The 19,579-nt window shown below is 34.8% G+C and overlaps 1 protein-coding gene and 1 long non-coding RNA gene across 3 annotated transcripts in view; one reads left to right on the top strand and one right to left on the bottom strand.

Annotated features, from left to right (window-relative positions):
• The first annotated feature begins 255 nt into the window (after positions 1 to 255).
• LOC138697803 (uncharacterized) overlaps positions 256 to 19,579 on the top strand; it is a 285,016-nt gene continuing 265,692 nt past the window's right edge. Inside the window, exon 1 of one of the 2 annotated variants that reach the window (XR_011331614.1) lies at positions 256 to 493. This is a non-coding gene — a long non-coding RNA (uncharacterized lncRNA). The remainder of the gene's footprint in view (positions 494 to 19,579) is intronic. The other variant, XR_011331615.1, reaches the window with a different exon arrangement.
• On the bottom strand, positions 7,032 to 13,690 carry LOC138697795 (uncharacterized). The gene is made up of 2 exons (XM_069823307.1): positions 13,553 to 13,690; positions 7,032 to 8,704 (listed from the first exon to the last, which is right to left on the bottom strand). The coding sequence occupies exon 2, from the start codon at positions 8,660 to 8,662 to the stop codon at positions 7,424 to 7,426; it is 1,239 nt and encodes a 412-aa protein (XP_069679408.1). The 5' UTR covers positions 8,663 to 8,704; positions 13,553 to 13,690; the 3' UTR covers positions 7,032 to 7,423.

Here is a 19,579-nt window from a genome sequence, read left to right as displayed (position 1 = left end):
AATTCTATGAATCCTCTGTTTTTTTTTTTTTAAATTATATCTTTGAACGTATTATCCATCATCAATGGTTTTTATGCGGTTTAACTATTTTCCATTATTTCTATTCAGCTACATTTTATCCATTTTAATCTCTTTTACGATATTCCACGTTGACATATTTTTATAGCTTTTATGTCAACCAATTTTTGCCATTTTAGCTTTTTTACAGCACACATGGATAAATTATATATTTATCCATGCAGCACATATATGAAGCATCAGTTGGCAACCCTGTAACGTCCGGGAGGGAACAGATCATTCAATTCAAAAGTGTTCTGTACGAAAATGTATGTAGTACGTGTGGGAATGAGAGTTTATGTCCATGAAATGTCTTAGTGTAATCTAGCAAGAGTTACTAGGTGGATAATCTGAATTTCAACTAAACTATATTTATTTCCGTGAATGTAATCCTGAACAGTAAATACAAGATACAAGAGACTCTTCCAACAATAAGGTTAGGAGGTCCATTGCTATACATATTTTGTATCCTGTTCAAAACTATTTTAGAACATTATGAACACCTATTTAAGAATATTGATATTTTTACTGAACTCTTTTCTAGTTAATTAAATATTAGCGAAGCGTAAGAGAATGAGAGGAATAGTAAATAAACTAGATGATTTACTACGGTTTTCATTTTAACACTTGAAAATTGTTACAACTAAATTCTTAAATGAATAAATGTCAAAAGTAGGCAATTAGTAGCCCATCTAATATAGTTGCAAAGGAACTGTTTTATAGCCCTACGACATTATAAACCTAAGGGAGAAGAAAAAAATTTCCTGTGTTACGGAAGGAATTGAAAAAGACTGATTAAATAATGAATACAGACGTCTGCACTATGAATACACAGGCCAACATATTTAAACTTCAAACACATATTACTGTTGTACTTTTGTTCGCATGTTGTAACAACGGAAAACAGAACTTATAATTGAGGCGTTTAGTTGCAAAATCAGATACATCACTAAAACATAATTTTTCAATATGAAGGAAAAACGTTTGCAAGGAACTAACCGTGGTCTATATGCAACGACGTCTCCTAGCAAATTACCTCATAGGCCTATTGCAGATGAGGAGGCAAGACATGGCATGTAAGCTATTAGTTAGAGGAAAGAATGAGCTATCAGAAATAGAGCTTGTTTCGTGATGGTTAATATCATACGAATCTACAAACACGGAAGTTCATCTCAGGCTAAAATCTGTCTTCCCTCTCTATACCCATTGGTGATATAGTCTAGTCACGACACATGATTCCATCACAGGACAGGTCTTGTCTCCTCTACTGTATCTGTATTCTTCTCAACACTTTCTTGTCCAGTCTTCTCAAATTTTTCTCCTCTGCACCATACATTACAACTAGCCTGACTAGGCTACTCTGTTGTAAGTAGGCTAATCAGTTTTGAATTTCTTCTAAGTGTTCGGGATTTGAGTAGATTATTATTACCAGTAATCATAAATAACTTCTATATTGCCTCCTGCTATTTTAGTTCTATTTTTTCACTCTTATTATTTTAAACATAGGCCTATACATACACAATTATATAATGCATTAATGGTAATTAAGGCTGGGATTTTTTATTTAAAAGTCCACAGTGACACTTGTGGAGGAGGACAAGGTCGCAGTTGGAATTTTTCCCCAGGTTCTCAGTTTCCCACATTAGATATCAATAGATATTGCAGATTTATATGCACTATAAAATAATATTACTACTTCGTATACAGAGAGTTTGTGCAGATTGGTCACAGGGAGTATTGTTCCTTTAGTTTAATGATAGGGTGTGGAAGCTGAGGAAGATAAGGGGTGAAGTGTGGAATAGGACCGGTCTGCATAGGGAAACGTGTACGGCCTTGTCCATATGCTGACATACGACCATTTGCCGCCCGCCAACAGATTTTGTTAATTAGAGGTTGGAATGGGACTGATCTGTATTGGAAGTCTATGTATATCTAACCTCACCCCCATATGCATCTGATATCAGATATTTCTAGATACTACTTAGCTATGGTGTGAGAAGCAATGCATGTTATGGCTAATGATAGAAATCCTTAAAGAAGACAAAACAATTTTAGCGCAGCATCTCTTGAGAACAGCTGTAATGGTAACTTGCACGTGAAATATGCTTGGCATGCAGTTAAGTGGCTGCTTTTCTCCTTAAGGTATTATTAGATGATACAACTGGAAGATTCAAGGGCACCTGCAGGATCCAATCTCAGTTGTAGCAAGATGTTAGAAAATTATAGGAAACGGATGGGCGAGGAGAGAGAAAATTGAACATGAAAAATAGTTAGTTCTGAAATCTAAATTACCTTGCAGACACATTCATAATTTAAAGCACTCGTTTTGTTGAATTATTTACCAAGGGTTTGAGAAAACATGTATCGTGCACATAGAGAAAAATAAAAAAAAAAAACCTCGTAAAAAATAAAAATCTCGATGGTAGCAATTGCTACCACTGGCTATCCCCTGTGGGCGCTCTTGGGAAGATGTAAACTTCGTAATGTTGTAAACCACGCTTTCTCAACCTATCCAAATATAGTTGACATCATGTTTAATTTATAGTCCATATAAATCCAGGTCCTAGACATCAACATAATTTTGGCCAATCTCCATTTCATCATCTTTACAAGTTATTCCTTGTTAGCTGGCAGTGCATGAATGGGATTGGTCTAGGGATGATCAAGTTACCAGCTTTGAAATTTGGATATTCAGTGAAATATAGTGCAGTCAGATTGTTGAGAATGTGTAGAGCTGGGGGTCAGTGTAATAGTTTTCTTAAATGGATGTAGCTTACAGTTTGCACTCCACCTTCAGGGTGGTGATGGCGGTGGAGGTGGTGGTGACGACTTTTACCGCAGTTTGATAACCAACTTACCTTATTTAAGATAGACAAGCACAATTCTGCATATCTGTCGTTAAATTTTTCAGATGTTACCAGATTACGTTCCATGGAGAGCATGGTCATGGCCTTTAGTCTATCCTGACATGTAGTGTTACACCTACATAATAGTTAAAATATGGTGTTCACTTAAATCGGCTACAACTTGCCATTTTTCACTCCGATATGAAATATTAACAGCATCAAAATGACAATAGAAGAAAAAGCACTGATTCAATATGAAAAACTTACCAGATTACCAGGAAACAATTGGCATTCATACAGTCCTCTCTGTAGATTGAAAACTCAAAAAAGTTTCATATCCATTGTTCAAGAATTAAAACAGAAAATCAATATCCCGAATTTAAAAGAAAACTTACAAATTAAACCAAACCCTTTAACTCTATTAAATATAGAATATAATCTATATTTAACAGAAGAAATACTGAAATCAGAAGTAAACATTGAAATACTGAAACAATTGTCTTTAAAGACAATTAATATTAGGCACCCTCCACAAAACTGGCTTCATTTATACACCGAAGGATCCTTGATCTCCAGAGAACAAGGTGCCGGTGCAGGTGTTACGTGCTGTCTCTTCTCACTTTATAGATCTCTTGGATATGGAACAACAAGTTTTGAATGGTGAAATCATTGCAATAAGTGAAAGTCTCAGGAATCTCCTATGCCACATCAATAAATTTAGGAATGCAGTTATATTGTCAGACTCCAAAGCAGCTATTCTATCAATCGTCTCTAAACACACACCTTCATCTCAAACAGCAGAAATAAATAAAATGCTCTCTCAATTATTATCACTCAATAAAAGAATTGTATTCCAATGGATACCATCCCATTGTGGAATCCTGGGAAACGAGAATGTGGATGCTTTAGCAAAGAAGGGCAGCACTGCTACTTACAGACCTGTTACTAAACCTACGTATTACTCTGTGAAAAGATTTATTAAATCTACATACTTAGACTTCAACAAACAAAATTTGATAACTCAATCCCAAGGGAAAAAATGTAACTCTCTGCATCAAAATCCACAGTTAATTCCCGATTTACCACGAAAATCGTCTGTAGCTGCATTTAGATTGGCAACAGGCCATGATTGTTTGGCCATACACCTGCATAGAATTGGAATATATCAGTCCCCTAACTGTCCATTGTGCAACTCAAACCTAGAAATGGATTCGGAACACCTCACAATCTGTGCTTCAATGGCTGGTCATGATAATAGCTTTGAAAAATATTGGAGTGCAAGAGGTCAAATGACTTTATTGTCAAACGCCTGGCATTAGAAAACAACAACAACATAATATCGATGGTGTTTAGGTAAAAGGACTGATCCCACAATATAAAAATTGAATTTTAACACATTGTTATTAGCCTAGTTACCTTTTATGAAGGAATGTAAACATAATGTATTGTCAAAAACATATCTTCACGTTTTGTAATTAAATTTTAACTAATTACAGCACAAAAGTCACATTTAAAGAATGAGGGTTAAGCCCTTTTACCTAAACACCATCGATATAATTTCATTCTTTTAAAGGTGAAAATCAGTATTCATATTGTGTTGTTTTCTTTGACGTAGTTACAGTTGTTTCCAACAGTTCTATAATTCCTCTTAAATTTTCGTAGAAATTTTGTCTCATTGAGACACAACCTGCGTACTCCTGGAATTATTTCGCTTGTAAATGATAATTATCCATGTATTGTGGGTCCCTATCACCACGGCATGGCACGTCCTCAGGTTGCGGATAGAGGAGACGGCCTCCAGATATGGAGGGTAGCTGCGAATATATTGAATAAGCAGTCGTGGACAGCCGATAAGGGGTGGTCCTCCAGCTTGGGGGTTGGGCGAAGGGCTAACAACCCATCACCGTAAAAAACAGCTTGTTACGGATCCCTACAATAAGGATGGCAATGAACCTTCGGGTTCCTTAAAAGCCATTTGTAAATAAGTAAGTGAATTATAATTATGCATGAATCTAATTGTACGTATGGTATTATTAATGTCTCAATTGAAACATCCACTATAGGCTATTTCTGTCTCCTAATGCTGCCAGAAATTAGAGTAACTAAGTGCTTAAATCAGAAGTCTGCCTTTTCATTTAATGTTTACATTTTTTTTTCCTAAGATCAAGCTGAAAAAGTATGCACAATTAACATTTTGAAAGCATTCATTTTAAGTGCAAGAAATGATACATTGAATTAAGAAAAAAATTTCCAGCCAATTACAACACTGCTTCACTGTTTTGTTTGTGTACAATGTGTGGGCAATAAAAACCAACTGTTTTCTTTCTAAGAAATAAGCAGCGTGAACTATAAAGTACTATAAAATTGCCATAATCTGTTATCATTTCTTCAGATGCTGACAGTAACTGATAATTTTTTCAAACAAAGGAAAACGTTATAGGTTATTTAATTTACTCTTGTCCAAGATAAATTCAAGTTAAAAGTCATTGTATATTTCTCGCCACTTCTCTTTACTATTTGTATGAATAAGTTAATCGAACAGTGGAGGAATAATGATCAACAACCTTCAACTTTAGATACTACGCTCTTTGCTGATGATGAAATTCTTATTTACCAAAACAGGACAACTTAGAACAAATAGCAAGGTCGTTTAATTTAGAGATGCCTAGGCCTATCTATAAAGAAAAATCTCTCTTATGGACTGCTACTTGTGTTGACACCCTAGCCATTTCCCTCTTCCACACACTTCCAAACTTGCAAGCTCAATTGCAGAATCAGCCGTTTGCATTAAGAGGAATAAATATGAACATGTTTTCGAGAACTATATCGTCGTTGTCTTCACAGTTGAAACTATGGCAAAGTGATGTCATGAGGCCAAAACTCTTATGTGTGATATTGGAAGTAAATTGAAGTTTCTTACTGGAGACCCATGTTCTACCAAATTCCTGCGACAGCACATAGGAATTGCCATTTATTGAGGGAATGCTGCTAGTATAATTACCTTTGTTGACACTACTCCTGGACGAAATTTTCCATTGTCTATGATATCATTCCTGCTATATTTTTAGCGTATTAATTTTAAATATATATAATATAACTCCACGAGGTCACAGGAATTTGGGACGTGTTGACAGGAAACCATAATGGATCCACTAGGATCTAATACTTGATCTGATCTGCAAATGATGATAATATAGTCTATCAAAAAAAATTCGCCTTAATTTTTCTCTTGCTTTTTACTTACGAATAAAGGTTCTAATAATAAGTGAATAAAAATAATTTTTATTTTAACATTCCAAAAATTAAGGAGTGTTTACAGTGAGATCTTATTTTCGAGTAAATACACTATTTCCAATAAACTTTTTCATTCTTCGTGTAAAAAAGAGGAAATTAATTACCGCCATGGATAGAAAAGAAGTTTTGTTTTTAGTGCATTACGCTTTTTATTATCTAGTTTGATAATACAATTAAGACTTTAAGCATAGGACTATTTTTCTAATTAATGTTGTTCGAAATTATCCACATATTTAAGTAGGTTTCAAGACTGCATAACTGTAGTATACATTTTTTTTTTTTACATTTAATAGATTTGATAAACTTGGCAGTTTAGAATGTTCTGTCAATGTGACAGTTGGAAGGTTCAGATCAAATTGTAGCACTTTTTAACACTTTAAATCCAGTGGCAGTACTAGTATGCCTGGGATTTAAATCACCAAGAACTCGATGGTAATACTAGCATACCCGTGTCTTGTGCACATGTTCAAATGTGTGATTTTTTATCGAGAAAAGCAACTGTAATATCTAGATTCATTTTCCGGGCTGAGAGGCCGTGGTCTACTGGTTGGTTTTATACCAGACGTTTCATCTGCAACTGCGGCAGACATCTTCAGTGGAGTGGTATCCAAGGTCGCAAAACTCTTCTCGGCGTACCTGAGGCAACTGATCCTGTGGCTGGTTGTGCGGGCGTATTTATGGTGCAACTAGCGGGCCGAGGCCTGTTGTTGCTGCGGTTCGCGCCGCTTTGTTTGCTACTCCCGTTCTGGGTTCCGTCCTTTTGTTGTAGTGGCTTCTTATCTGTTCTGTTTAGGACCGGGTACCAACACTTGTTTAGCTTTACGCCTTCTTCCTTGCGATTAAAGTTGTTGTCATGTTTGTATATTTCAATCGCTTCTCTATGTAGACGGGGGCACTTCTTCCCACGGCCACCAATAGACCACGGCCTCTCAGCCCGGAAAATGAATCTAGATCTATAGACTCTGGCCGTGAAAGCCTACACTACAAGATTAACTGTAATATCGATGTGAAAACCATTCGACACTCATTTCATCTAATATTCATAGTAAAAAAAATAGATGTCACTATGTGAAATTTGCCACCTCACGAACATTTTTGTAGCAGGAGAATTTAAAAGCACAGACAAATGGGTATGCTACATATTTAAATACCTTCGGGCTTAAAGTGTTAAACAATCCGCGAATTTACTGCAAGCAAATTCTAAGAAATTATAATGTTAAGTAGGTTTACAGCCAACCTCTTTTTACGAAATCTGTAATAAATTCTCTTCCTTTTTGTTTGTAAACATCATTTGGTTTACGATATAATGAGTCAAGATTAACATCTGCCAATTCTGGCACTTCAGTTTGATCACCGCATATGGGTGTTAGCATAAACAAAATACGAGTAAATTCAGTGGGAGCAAATGCTTCAATTTCATCCAGAAATGACTGAAAAGTAAAAGGACTCGTTTCACAACCTACATCCTTCAGACAGTCAGTGAAATTATCATAATACAAGCGAATTAGATCATCATAGTTGTTTGCTCTCACACCTTCTGCTGTGCTGGTATACAAAAAAAATAACAGATCTTTCACTGGTGATGTATATTCAACTCCTTGGAAATCCAAAAACTTGACATCCAAGGGGATATTGTCGTTAGGTGAGGCATAGCGGAACATCATGTTGTTAACCCATAAATCAGTGTGTTGAATCGTTGCATAGGGTTCTTTTGGTGGAAGTAATGAACTGTCTAGTAGTATTTCATTTGAAAGTTCACTTGCTTTCCGTATTTTATCAAGGTAGATTTCACAGTCAGGAATCTCTCTTGCAAGTTCCAAGAGCTTCAATGTATTGGCCTTCATTTCTTCCTTGTTAAAATTTCTGTCATGTGGTTTGCAGGCTTTTAGAACTGTGTCTTTAAATACTTGGGGTTTCAGTAACTTGAGGGCTACTGCAAGTGCATGGAAGCGTGCAAGTTTGGCCACGAAGAGTTGTGTGTGTTTCAGATCAAACCCAACTTTCTGATCACCTACGCGATAATTTTTTACTTTCAAGTTCTCCAAAATAATTGCAGCATTTTTATCAGCTTTGTTTCCAATTTCTGGTGCCAGTGTTGTGCGAGCACCATAACATTTAGGAAATATATCAAGGAACTTCTCCTTGGGGACATGTTTCTCTTGTTGTAGTTTATCGTATTCCTCTCTTACCAAAGTGTAACAGGTAATTTCTTTACAAAATGTATTTGGTGAATCAAATAATTTCCATAGAAATTCATTTGGGGGCACTAACTTGGCAACTAAAGATAATTTACGACTGGATGTTTCTTTTCCTTGGAGAATGTTGACATCAATTGCCAACATTGTGCTACCATAATTTTCTCCTGGTTTTGTTAGAGATTTTGATGTGAAGGATTCCACCACTAAGTCTTTTCCAAAATGGGGACGCAGGAGAGATTCCAGATCTTGTTTATTGAGTTCCGGCATTATGAAGTCCAGATTTTCAGTTATTGAAGTGTTACAAAAACTCTGAAAAGAAAAATAATTATGTTCTTCATATTTAAACTATACTGTTTCAAATTTCACTGAAAATTTAGATACATTGAATTTTGTAAAACTTTTAGTAATAGCTCTTGGGTTACATAATTATTAGTTTGTTTTCAGAATTCTGTATTTTCAGGTGTACAAGATTATATTTAATTCGAAAGCTGTACAGTTTTATTGTTCGTCACAAATAGGTACATTTTGTTTTAGAGACTGTAATTTGACTACTTTTTTCTGTTTGTACTGTTTGTTTATAAATATTAGAAATGATATTTCATTACACTGAATATCTTTAATTTTGTAGCTACTAATATGGTTATTCTTTAGTTGATATGTTCTAAAACAGATTCTTTTGTGCTACTGTAACATTGCAAAACCTATGCACAAAATCTCAGGTTACCTTTCAGGTAAAGAGTCTGATTTCTAAATTATTAGCCTAGTTAAATAATTGTAATACATTTCTAGTAATGGGAAAATTACAGGACACAGTACTTTGAGGGGCGGGGGGAATGATAAAAGTGAAGCATAGAATTCTTAAATTATTATACCAGTATTCTGACTTTACCAAGAACTAATTAGGGTTACATAATTATTAGTTTGTTTCCAGAATTCTATATTTTCAGGTATACAAGATTATATTTAATTCAAAACCTGTACAGTTTTATGGTTTGTCACAAAAACATTTTGTTGTAGGGACTGTAATTTGATAATTTTTTTCTTTTTTGTACCGTTTGTTTATAAATATTAGAAATGATATTTCATTACACTGAAGATTTTTTATTTTTTATTTTATTGGGTTATTTTACGACACTGTATCAACATCTTAGGTTATTTAGCATCTGAATGAAATGAAGGTGATAATGCTGGTGAAATGAGTCCGGGGTCCAGCACCGAAATTACCCAGCATTTCCTCGTATTGGGTTGAGGGAAAACCCTGGAAAAAATCTCAACCAGGTAACTTGCCCTGACCAGGATTCGAACCCGGGCCACCTGGTTTTGCGGCCAGACGCGCTGATTGTTACTCCACAGGTGTGGACTACACTGAAGATCTTTAATTTTATACAGACTAATATGGTTAGACTATTCTTTAGTTGATAGGTTCTAAGAGATTCTTTTGTGCTACAAACATATGCACAGAGGTTACCTTTCAGATATAGAGTCGCACAGAGGTTACCTTTCACATATAGAGTCGGTACTATTAACCTAGTTAAATAATTATAATACATTTCCGCTATACTGGAGAATTAGCACGGCCACTTTGAACCGTGCCGTTACGTTTACCACCAAATTTAAGTAAATACACAATGTCACCAACATAAGAACATGACGTTGGTGTGTGGCGTAGTTGGCGGGAGAAATTTTTTCTCTCTCTGTCTACCTCCTTCGTTCTGAACATTATTGAGAGATAGCACCACTGTTAGCGACAATGTGTATTTGCGTAAATATTGCGAGTAAATTATGACGAGTGCCTTAGATGAGAGGCTCGGGACAGAAACAGTTTTGCTGTAGCGCATGCGTGGATCTCTCATGCAGTGGGAGCGTGATCCTTACTTGAATTTATTTTTGCGTGTACTTGCAGATTAAATGATTGAGATCCCTTCTTGCTCCGGTTACAGGCCTTGCATTTACGAAGGTTATGTTATGTTAGCTTAGATTAGGTTAGCTTAGGTTAGGTTAGATTAGATTAGCTTTGGTTAGGTTAGATTAGCTTTGGTTAGGTTAGATTAGTTTTGGTTAGGTTAGCTTAGCTTTGGTTAGGTTAGGTTAGCTTTGGTCGCTATACTGGAGAATTAGCACGGCCACTTTGAACCGTGCCGTTACGTTTACCACCAAATTTAAGTAAATACACAATGTCACCAACATAAGAACATGACGTTGGTGTGTGGCGTAGTTGGCGGGAGAAATTTTTTCTCTCTCTGTCTACCTCCTTCGTTCTGAACATTATTGAGAGATAGCACCACTGTTAGCGACAATGTGTATTTGCGTAAATATTGCGAGTAAATTATGACGAGTGCCTTAGATGAGAGGCTCGGGACAGAAACAGTTTTGCTGTAGCGCATGCGCGGATCTCTCATGCAGTGGGAGCGTGATCCTTACTTGAATTTATTTTTGCGTGTACTTGCAGATTAAATGATTGAGATCCCTTCTTGCTCCGGTTACAGGCCTTGCATTTACGAAGGTTATGTTATGTTAGCTTAGATTAGGTTAGGTTAGCTTAGGTTAGGTTAGATTAGATTAGCTTTGGTTAGGTTAGATTAGCTTTGGTTAGGTTAGATTAGTTTTGGTTAGGTTAGCTTAGCTTTGGTTAGGTTAGGTTAGCTTTGGTTAGGTTAGGTTAGCTTTGGTTAGGTTAGGTTAGCTTTGGTTAGGTTAGCTTGATTTGATTCGTCCATGTAGTAGTTAAAATTATATAATATGACAGTTTTTGATTCGTAATATTGTTAAAAAATAATAGGCCTATAATGAAAGCGGTGAATAATTTCATGGTCCTTAAATTTTTTTTCGTAAAAGGCTAGGTATTTTTCGATAGGCCAGAAATAAAACAGCAACGCCGTCATAATTACGTACTTTACGCTTTGGCGAACATTAACCGGAAATTTACTTTCCGTCATTTTAATTGTATTCCGTGAAACACACCTTTTTTCCTGTTAATTTCCTTGTGATAACCTAGTTTATTATCTTATTACATCTTCATTTTCTTTTAATGCATTCAAAAAACCGCCGTTGTACTACATAAAACCTTGAACTATACTAATGGAGTGAATTATTTAAGAATATAGTCGCGAATTTGACTACCACCATTTCGATTATATTTTGTTTGATACGGCTCGGTACGGCCCGGTGACTAGTGGCCAGCGAGTAGAGTCGACTATCGATATTGGTCTGCCGTGCGTATTGTCCAGTTATTCCTACATTTCTAGTAATGGAAAATTACAGGATGCCGTACTTGTGGAGGGGATAATAAAAGTAAAACATCAATTCTTACGGTAGTATACCAGTATTATAAGTTACCAAGAACTAATTAGAAATTAAATTGTCCATGTGTTCGTTTACTTAAGAAAATCTTCAAAGATAAAATGGATAATGAAATAACTATAATATGCATTCTTTTCTTCATGTGTTTTCTGTATACTTAGACACTTATATACCTTTCATTTGTTAACATGGGCAGAATATGTATACCAGTACTGCTATTTATGATATTATTCTGTGGAACACTGATTCTCAAGTGCATGGGAATGTTAGAGAGATGATAGTCAATTATACATTTGAAAAATAAGAGTACAGCTACCATGTCCTCATATTTCATAGAATCATCTACGAAAGATGAGTGATCTTCATGCATTGCCTCAAAGGCTTTCTCCACTGAAGTTTCGAGATTGTTGTGAAGTGTGTATGATGACAAAATTTAAAACTGTTTCAATCTGGGATTTTATTAAATTATTAATAAGACATGAAATTCAAATTAGGCTACAAAGATGTCATGTAAATTCACGAGTAGAAATAAAAAAAATCGTGGAGGATGCATATTTAAAAAAAAAATCGCGAGTGATTCTTGAGTAAGAATGGATGAAGACGTTCGAACAAATTAAAAACATGTTAATAATTTTTTTTTTTAAGTTTGTAATTGTTTTAGGAGTCGTGAAATTTCCGAGTTACTATACTTCATATAATAAGAACGTAAAATCATATTGCACTTGTCTTATTCGCACGAAGACTTTAAAAAAGCTTGTTTTTCTTATTGCAAAAAATGTCACAATAAGAGAAAGAGAAAATAAGAAAATTAATTTTCAAATTTTAAACAGAAGTGCTTATTCATAATTTATAGCCAGTTTTAATTTATTATTTAATAATGAAAACAAAATTGAACAGGCGTAACACAAAAGAATTCAGCTTGATGCATCATACAACTTTTACTAATATTTATTTGAAAATATAATACAGTAAAAATATAATCATAAGAAGCAACACCACAGTTGTATATGAAGTTGATTTCACACTTAACTTACTCATGAATTTGTACATTTAAAATAAACTACTAAAATTGTATTTACCTGTAAAATGGAATTAACTTTAGATAATTAGTTGTAATGTTTTTGAGAGCTTTCACGGGGGAGGTACACATTTTTGTGTCGAAAAATGTTTTTAAATTTATTTTTTTTATATAGTATACTTTTCTCTTTCTTGTGAAAGAATTTCTTATGATGACGATATTTCGCTGTCTCTTTAAATGTACTCTTTGTTACTCCTTTTCCGAAACTTTAAATTTATAAACTATTTGTTTTCCTGATAAATCAGAAAAGGTTTTAAGATATTTTAATGAAAAGATGCATGCTTGTGTGTTTTTCAGAGTTTAACAAAATAAACTATTACAATCTTATCTCTAGCTAATTCGTTATACACATTTAAAAAATAATATGTTGAACTAATATAATACATTCTAAAAAAATTTAGAAATAAAATATTTTTCTAAGAGATAAGTAGAAGATTTTTAATTATATTATTCGTGCACTTATATGCAAACATTCTGAAGTAAGACTCGTTTAAAATTCATACATTGGTGGAAAATATCAGGAAAAGGCATAATTATTGCACGATTTTAATCTCAACATCTTATGAATGAGTTACTGTTAAGTGAAAAGAATTCTTTGAAAATAATTGTAATAATAATGCAGAAGAAATGTATTCCAATTTTGCCAAATTTCATTTAACCATGATTGAAAGATTCTGAGATACGGTATGAATTTTTAAATACACTTAATCAATACGATTGTAAAGTCTACCTAACTCTTAAGTAAACAGAAGCAGTGCTAAAATTGTAGTGTTACATACCAAATAATTTTACTTGTTTCCCCAATAAAGAAGATCACTCCGTTTTTACATTCAATATCATGATATGTAGTGTGGCGATTGAAACAAAACATGACTTTCACAACTCTTATCTGCTTGTTATCTTCCATCGTCTATTAATGCACAATGCATGTAACTCTCAGTAGGCTAATACAAAGTTCATTAGTTACGTAATGATATGTATTATTATTGCGTTTTGCTGATATGAATGTTATCACTTCCACCTTTTATGTCATTAAATTTATTTATATTACGTTGTTTTTTTAATGATGACATTGACTTAGTACCTGCAAATAGGTGAATAAACGGAAATGATATATTTTATTGTTGAAATTAGTAATGCACTAGATTTCTAAAATATATCAATCTCGAAATTCACCATACATCTACCAATAAGTCGACCTGGTTGGCGAGTTGGTATAGTGCTGGCCTTCTATGCCCAAGGTTGCGGGTTCGATCCTGGGCCAGGTCGATGGCATTTAAGTGTGCTTAAATGCGACAGGCTCATGTCAGTATATTTACTGAATTTGAAAATTGCTTCTGTGATGTAGAATCTATTTATTTGCATGCTGTCAATTCATAGACTATATTTTATTTACATATACTGTATCATCTTTGTGCAAGCTTATGTCGGACAGGTAGATCTTTAATAATTGGTGTTGTACAAGATGAAGATGAGCAGATAATTACCTAAAGTGAGTAGACTAGTTCCGTGCTGTAGCCACGTCGTTTAAAGTGTTACGGCTTATACTAGTGATACCTAATGAACGCTAGTTCGAATCCTCATGAGGGAAGAAATTTTCTCACAAAATTTTGGCCAGTGCCCTGTCAACATTCTGATGAATTTAGGGAGATCAGCAGTCTGCCGGTAGGCTTTGACTCCCTCTGGAGCTTCGCATAATGGATTTGTCTTTTTTTATTATTATTAAAGTAAGTGGATCCATAATGATTATAGTTGACTTTTATAATAATATAATCCCAATATTTTAGGTTTTTTTTTTTTTTTAATAGTGAGTTCAGATAGCGAAGTTAATATAATTCTGTAGAATTTGTTGGTATTTTGACACTAGATGTTTTCGATATCTTATCTTTTGTAAGTTAATTATAGCCAAAATATAGCGTTAGTATTCAAAATTAATGAACTGAAAAAAACATCAATGAAGAAACAATAATAATACACATTGAAGAGAATAAGCTATACAGAAAAAAAGTACTTGTACTTTTTATCTTCCTTTCTTCCCATCCATCTGTCTGCCTGTTCGTCCTTTTCTTTTTCTCTTGTACTGAGGAAGGATCTGAAGGCTTGCACTGCAGACTGAGGCTTATTGTGCTTACCATTCTTGTTTGTGAATGATTGGGTAGCCAAACAGCTGTACTCTTGTACAAGTACAGCATGCCACACTGTGAACTTCACCTGACATATGGTATGGATAATGATGATATGTGAATTAATGATGGTGAAATGAGTCCAAGGTCCAACACCGAAAATTACCCAGCAATTCTGCTTCAATTGGTTGAGGGAAAACACCAGAAAAACCTCAACCAGGTAACTTGTCCCAACCAGGCTTTGAACCTGGGCCCACTCGTTTCACGGTCAGATGCGCTGTTACTCTACAGCAGTAGACCTGTTCGTCCTTTCCCCATGTGATGTATACAGGGTGTTTTATAATAATAGGTTCAAACTGCAAGGGTGATTTAGAGAACAGTGAAACAAGGAAAAAGTCCTAATAAACCTAGGCCCAGAAACCAACCATTTCCGAGATTTGATGCCATCACTATGGCACCAACTGAATACACATAGTACATTTACAACCTCATTTCTTACTTAGCAGACTAATGGTCTTGCGTGCCTCCATTTTTTTGCAATATGAGTTACACAATCTTTTGGACGATGTACCTATTTGGGAAAGGGAGCTGCTCTGGTACATGCATGACATAGCACCAGCTCACTTGAGAGTTCTTTCACAACAAGTGTATTGATTATGGCTTACCAACACCATGGCCACCCAAGTCCTTAGACTGCAATCTTCTGGAATTTTTGTTTGGGGATATTTGAAATGTTTTGTGGTATTTCAGCCTTTAGATAATGTTAACAAACTCCAGGAATGCATTGTCAGTAACTGTTAACTCATTAGAGATATGCCAGGGATATTCGAACATGTATGATTTTCAGTGAGGATGCCTATCTTATCATCAGTGGTGGTCATTTGAAGCACATGTTGCAACACTCTCTCCTCCAGTGCTTAACAGTTGTTTTGTTAACCCAGTGCATCTGTACTGACAATACATAATAAAACCTCATACATTTCGGAACACACTGGTTTCCGGATCTGTGTTTATTAGGACTCTTTCCCTAGTTTCACTCTCCTCTACTCAACCACGCAGTTTGTATCTATAATTATGAAACACCCTGTATATGTAATCCTTTTTTGTAAATGTAAATAAATTCTTTAAATATAAAGTACTTATAATTTTACTAACTATGCTAAAGTATTTCAGAATAGTACTTTAAAATTGAATTGCCAGTCTTTTTCACCTGAATATTTCCGGAAGTTTTCGTTCTGACAGACTCTTTTCACTGTCGCATCTCTTTGACAATACTTAGTGAAATTAAATGTAAAGGCCTAATAAGCGTGTTTTTGTGTATGGAGCAAATGTGATTCATATATCACTTGTAGTGCCATCAATTGGAGCTTACCTTTCCTGTTTTTTTTTATTCTTACTTTTTTATTTTGTAACTATTTGCATATTCAGCAAAGCGTAATATAACCAAATTTAGCTTACAGTTTTAATTTATGTGTTCCAAGAATCTTGTTCATACTTACTGTTGAAATTTTAAGATAGTCTTCAGTGTACTTTCACTGTTATTTTTTCTTTCTGTATAAAATACATATTTCTGGATATAAAATATATAAATAATTGATTAAATGGTGATCTTATGCGTGTTAATTATGTAAGCATGTGTGGCTTACAGCTGTTTCGGTGCTACTTGACGCCATCCTCGGAGCCTTTAATCAATTATTTATATTCAAGTGTTAAAAATAGTGTACGAAAGATTCAACGTGGATAAAATATATGCTTTATATAATACCTCATTGTTAATTGCATTTTTCTAAAAAGGAAAAAACAAAAACAAAACCACTCGGTCGTTTTTCTTAATGTATTCTCTGTGGCATCTAAGACATCCTGCCTAGGACTCGCGTTACGGAATGTGCTCTGGTTCGAGTCCTCATGGGGGAAGAAATTTTCTCATTTAATTTTGGTCAGTGTATGAGACAGTAGTACTCACCCAGCTTTGTGATGCACGTGGGACGCTACAATAGGTAGTGAAATCTGGTTACAAAAGCCAGGTATAAGAGCTGGGGATAATCCTGCTAACCACAATACCTCCATTCTGATTGGATGATTGCTTCCCTCTGCTTCGGCATGTGGACATGAGGCCAGCTGGTCAGTCTGGGCCCTTAAAGGATTGTGTCACAACAGATGATGATGATGGTGATTATTATTATTATTATTATTATTATTATTATTATTATTATTATTATTATTATTATTATTATTATCCAACATGATGCTAGTAACACAAAGTCCACTGTAGCCTTCAACTAGAGTTTCTGCTAACAGATGAGGGGTACTTTGATCGGTGTTCATTATACGAGGCTGAGTCAAAAAGTAACCTTAATATATAAATAAAAAATCGGACTCACATAGTAGATCGTAGTACTACACATATAACATATGTATAACAGGAACACTTGCATTGGACGTGGTGGGAACTATGTTGAAAAGTGATGAAGTGTTTGTATTCTTATTGTACATATTCAAGTAATAAAACATTTGAGGGGCTTAGAACAAAAAGCAGGTAAGTGACATTATTAAAAAAATGAGGTAAGTGCGTGTTGTGATAGCCCAAAAGGATGTTTCTTTGGGATAAAATCAGGTAAGTGATCACACTGTGCAGTGCTGCTATATGGGCTTCATTTCACCAAACTAGTGTATGATATTTCATTGCATGTAGAACTTTAACTGTAATTTCCTCAAAACTAGGTTTCCGTCACTTACCTGCTTTTTGTTCTAGGCCCCTCATTTATTAAGGTTACTTTTTGCTTCTCCCTCGTAGATGTATGCCACCAGTAGCCAGAGTTGAGGTGTGGTCAATTGTGTTATAGAACTGAGTCTTGTGCAGCTAGTATTGAATACTTTAATTTGCTTTGTTTAGGATTTATGGATGTGCACTATGAAAGAGTGCATTCCAGATCTTCATGATTATTACACTATAGATAAATAGGACTAACAGAAAGATGAAATTGGTGTAGAAACAGCTGTGTGATAAAGTGTTCCGAACGAATGTAACAGTTCGTTCTGCAAAGGAATTTTACAATGTTACATTTGTTCAGATCAAATTTCTGATCATTTAAAGGACAAAACTAATATTCTTTCAAATCCCCAAAACATGCTATGAAATATTTCACATAAAACAAATTTTATCTCGAAAAAAACGAGCAAAATTGTAATAAGGTGTGTGGATAAGCTTCAGGGCTTCTACCGCGTTGGTGTTAGTGGCTGACGTTTCGACCGCTGTGTTGTGGTCATCTTCAGAGCAGTTGTTGGATAAGGAAATAGTCTGCAAGCTCGTATATATATAGTAGTCTCGATGGGGGAGTACTTGCGGTGATAGGTCGTAGGTTCTCCTTCTGGCATCTGATTGGTCCTACGTTGTCCAATCCGGTTGAGGTCTGTATGAAGGGGAGTATTCATATTAAATACTGGCCCTCATAAGGTCCGAAAGAGTGACCTTGATACCGTGCCCGATGTCCGGATGAAGGGGGGCGCCGCGTACATGTGGAGACCTGGTTTCTCGTTCCTAAGTATAGGTCGTAGGTTCTCCTTCTGGCATATGATTGGTATTGGATTGGCATTTAATATAAATGAAATCGTTTACTAATCACTTATCCTCTTCATAATCTTCTGTGGCCAGGGATGATAAGAACTTAGTGAAATTGCAATGAAAAATAGATAAAACTAAGTATATAATAATTAATAGCTCTTAGGAAATAATTCTTTATTCTGTACAAACTGTACTGTTTCATTTTCCAGTTTATTCTGCGTAATGCAAAACATCACTAAATTTATTTCGGAATACCCGTAATTCTAATTTGCCATTGTCAATTTTCTGTTGTTTCCCCTCCTCTCCCCAGTATAAATTATTATATTGTATTATGTGCGTAGATACTGAAAATGAATAAAATCCTCATTGTAATTAAAAAAAAAACTATGCAGACAGCCAGCATGCCCAAACCACCACTTCGGTATGTGGAGTGTGAAAACTTGTATTTCCGTGAAAATCTCAAGATAGAAATTTCTTCCAGCATCCAAATACTTTTTATAATGTGAAAATAGAAATTGTGTGACCGCTATGCATACTAAAGTAGTTTGTTATTACGTATAATAGAGAAATAGGTCTATGATAGAATATTTTTGTGTAATTCACTCGAAAGACTCTTGAAAGTGTGAGTAATTACTTTGTTATGTATAGAGCTGAGATAATTATGTGCTTAAAATTTCTTAAATATGTATTTTTATTTGCTTAAAATTAAAAATAAGTGCATATAAAATTTAAAGTGAAAATACATATTTTTTTTATGAGTTATATGCTTAAATGAATTTAAATACTATTATAGTCACAATCATGCCATGGTATGAAAGAAAAATTTCACAACCTCGAGTGGGAATCGGACCTGCGACTTCCTGTTCTCCGGTCAGGAGCTCTACCACTGAGCTATCGAGTTCGTCTCATGCCAAAGGCTTGGAATTATCCTTTCATACTGGCGACTCTGTTATAGAGTACTGTCCATAGCGTCTGATCTAGTCAGCACTGCTTATGGCTTGAAAGAAACTTTACAATTGTTGTGAAATTTTTCTTTCATACCATGGCATGATTGTGACTATAATAGTATTTAAATTCATTAATATGTCACATCAACGGACGTGTATACGTCACCAAACATC

This window comes from Periplaneta americana, chromosome 4, assembly GCF_040183065.1.
Source record: "Periplaneta americana isolate PAMFEO1 chromosome 4, P.americana_PAMFEO1_priV1, whole genome shotgun sequence".
NCBI classification, from domain to species: Eukaryota; Metazoa; Arthropoda; class Insecta; order Blattodea; family Blattidae; genus Periplaneta; species Periplaneta americana.
This window is presented reverse-complemented; position numbering and strand designations above follow the sequence as displayed.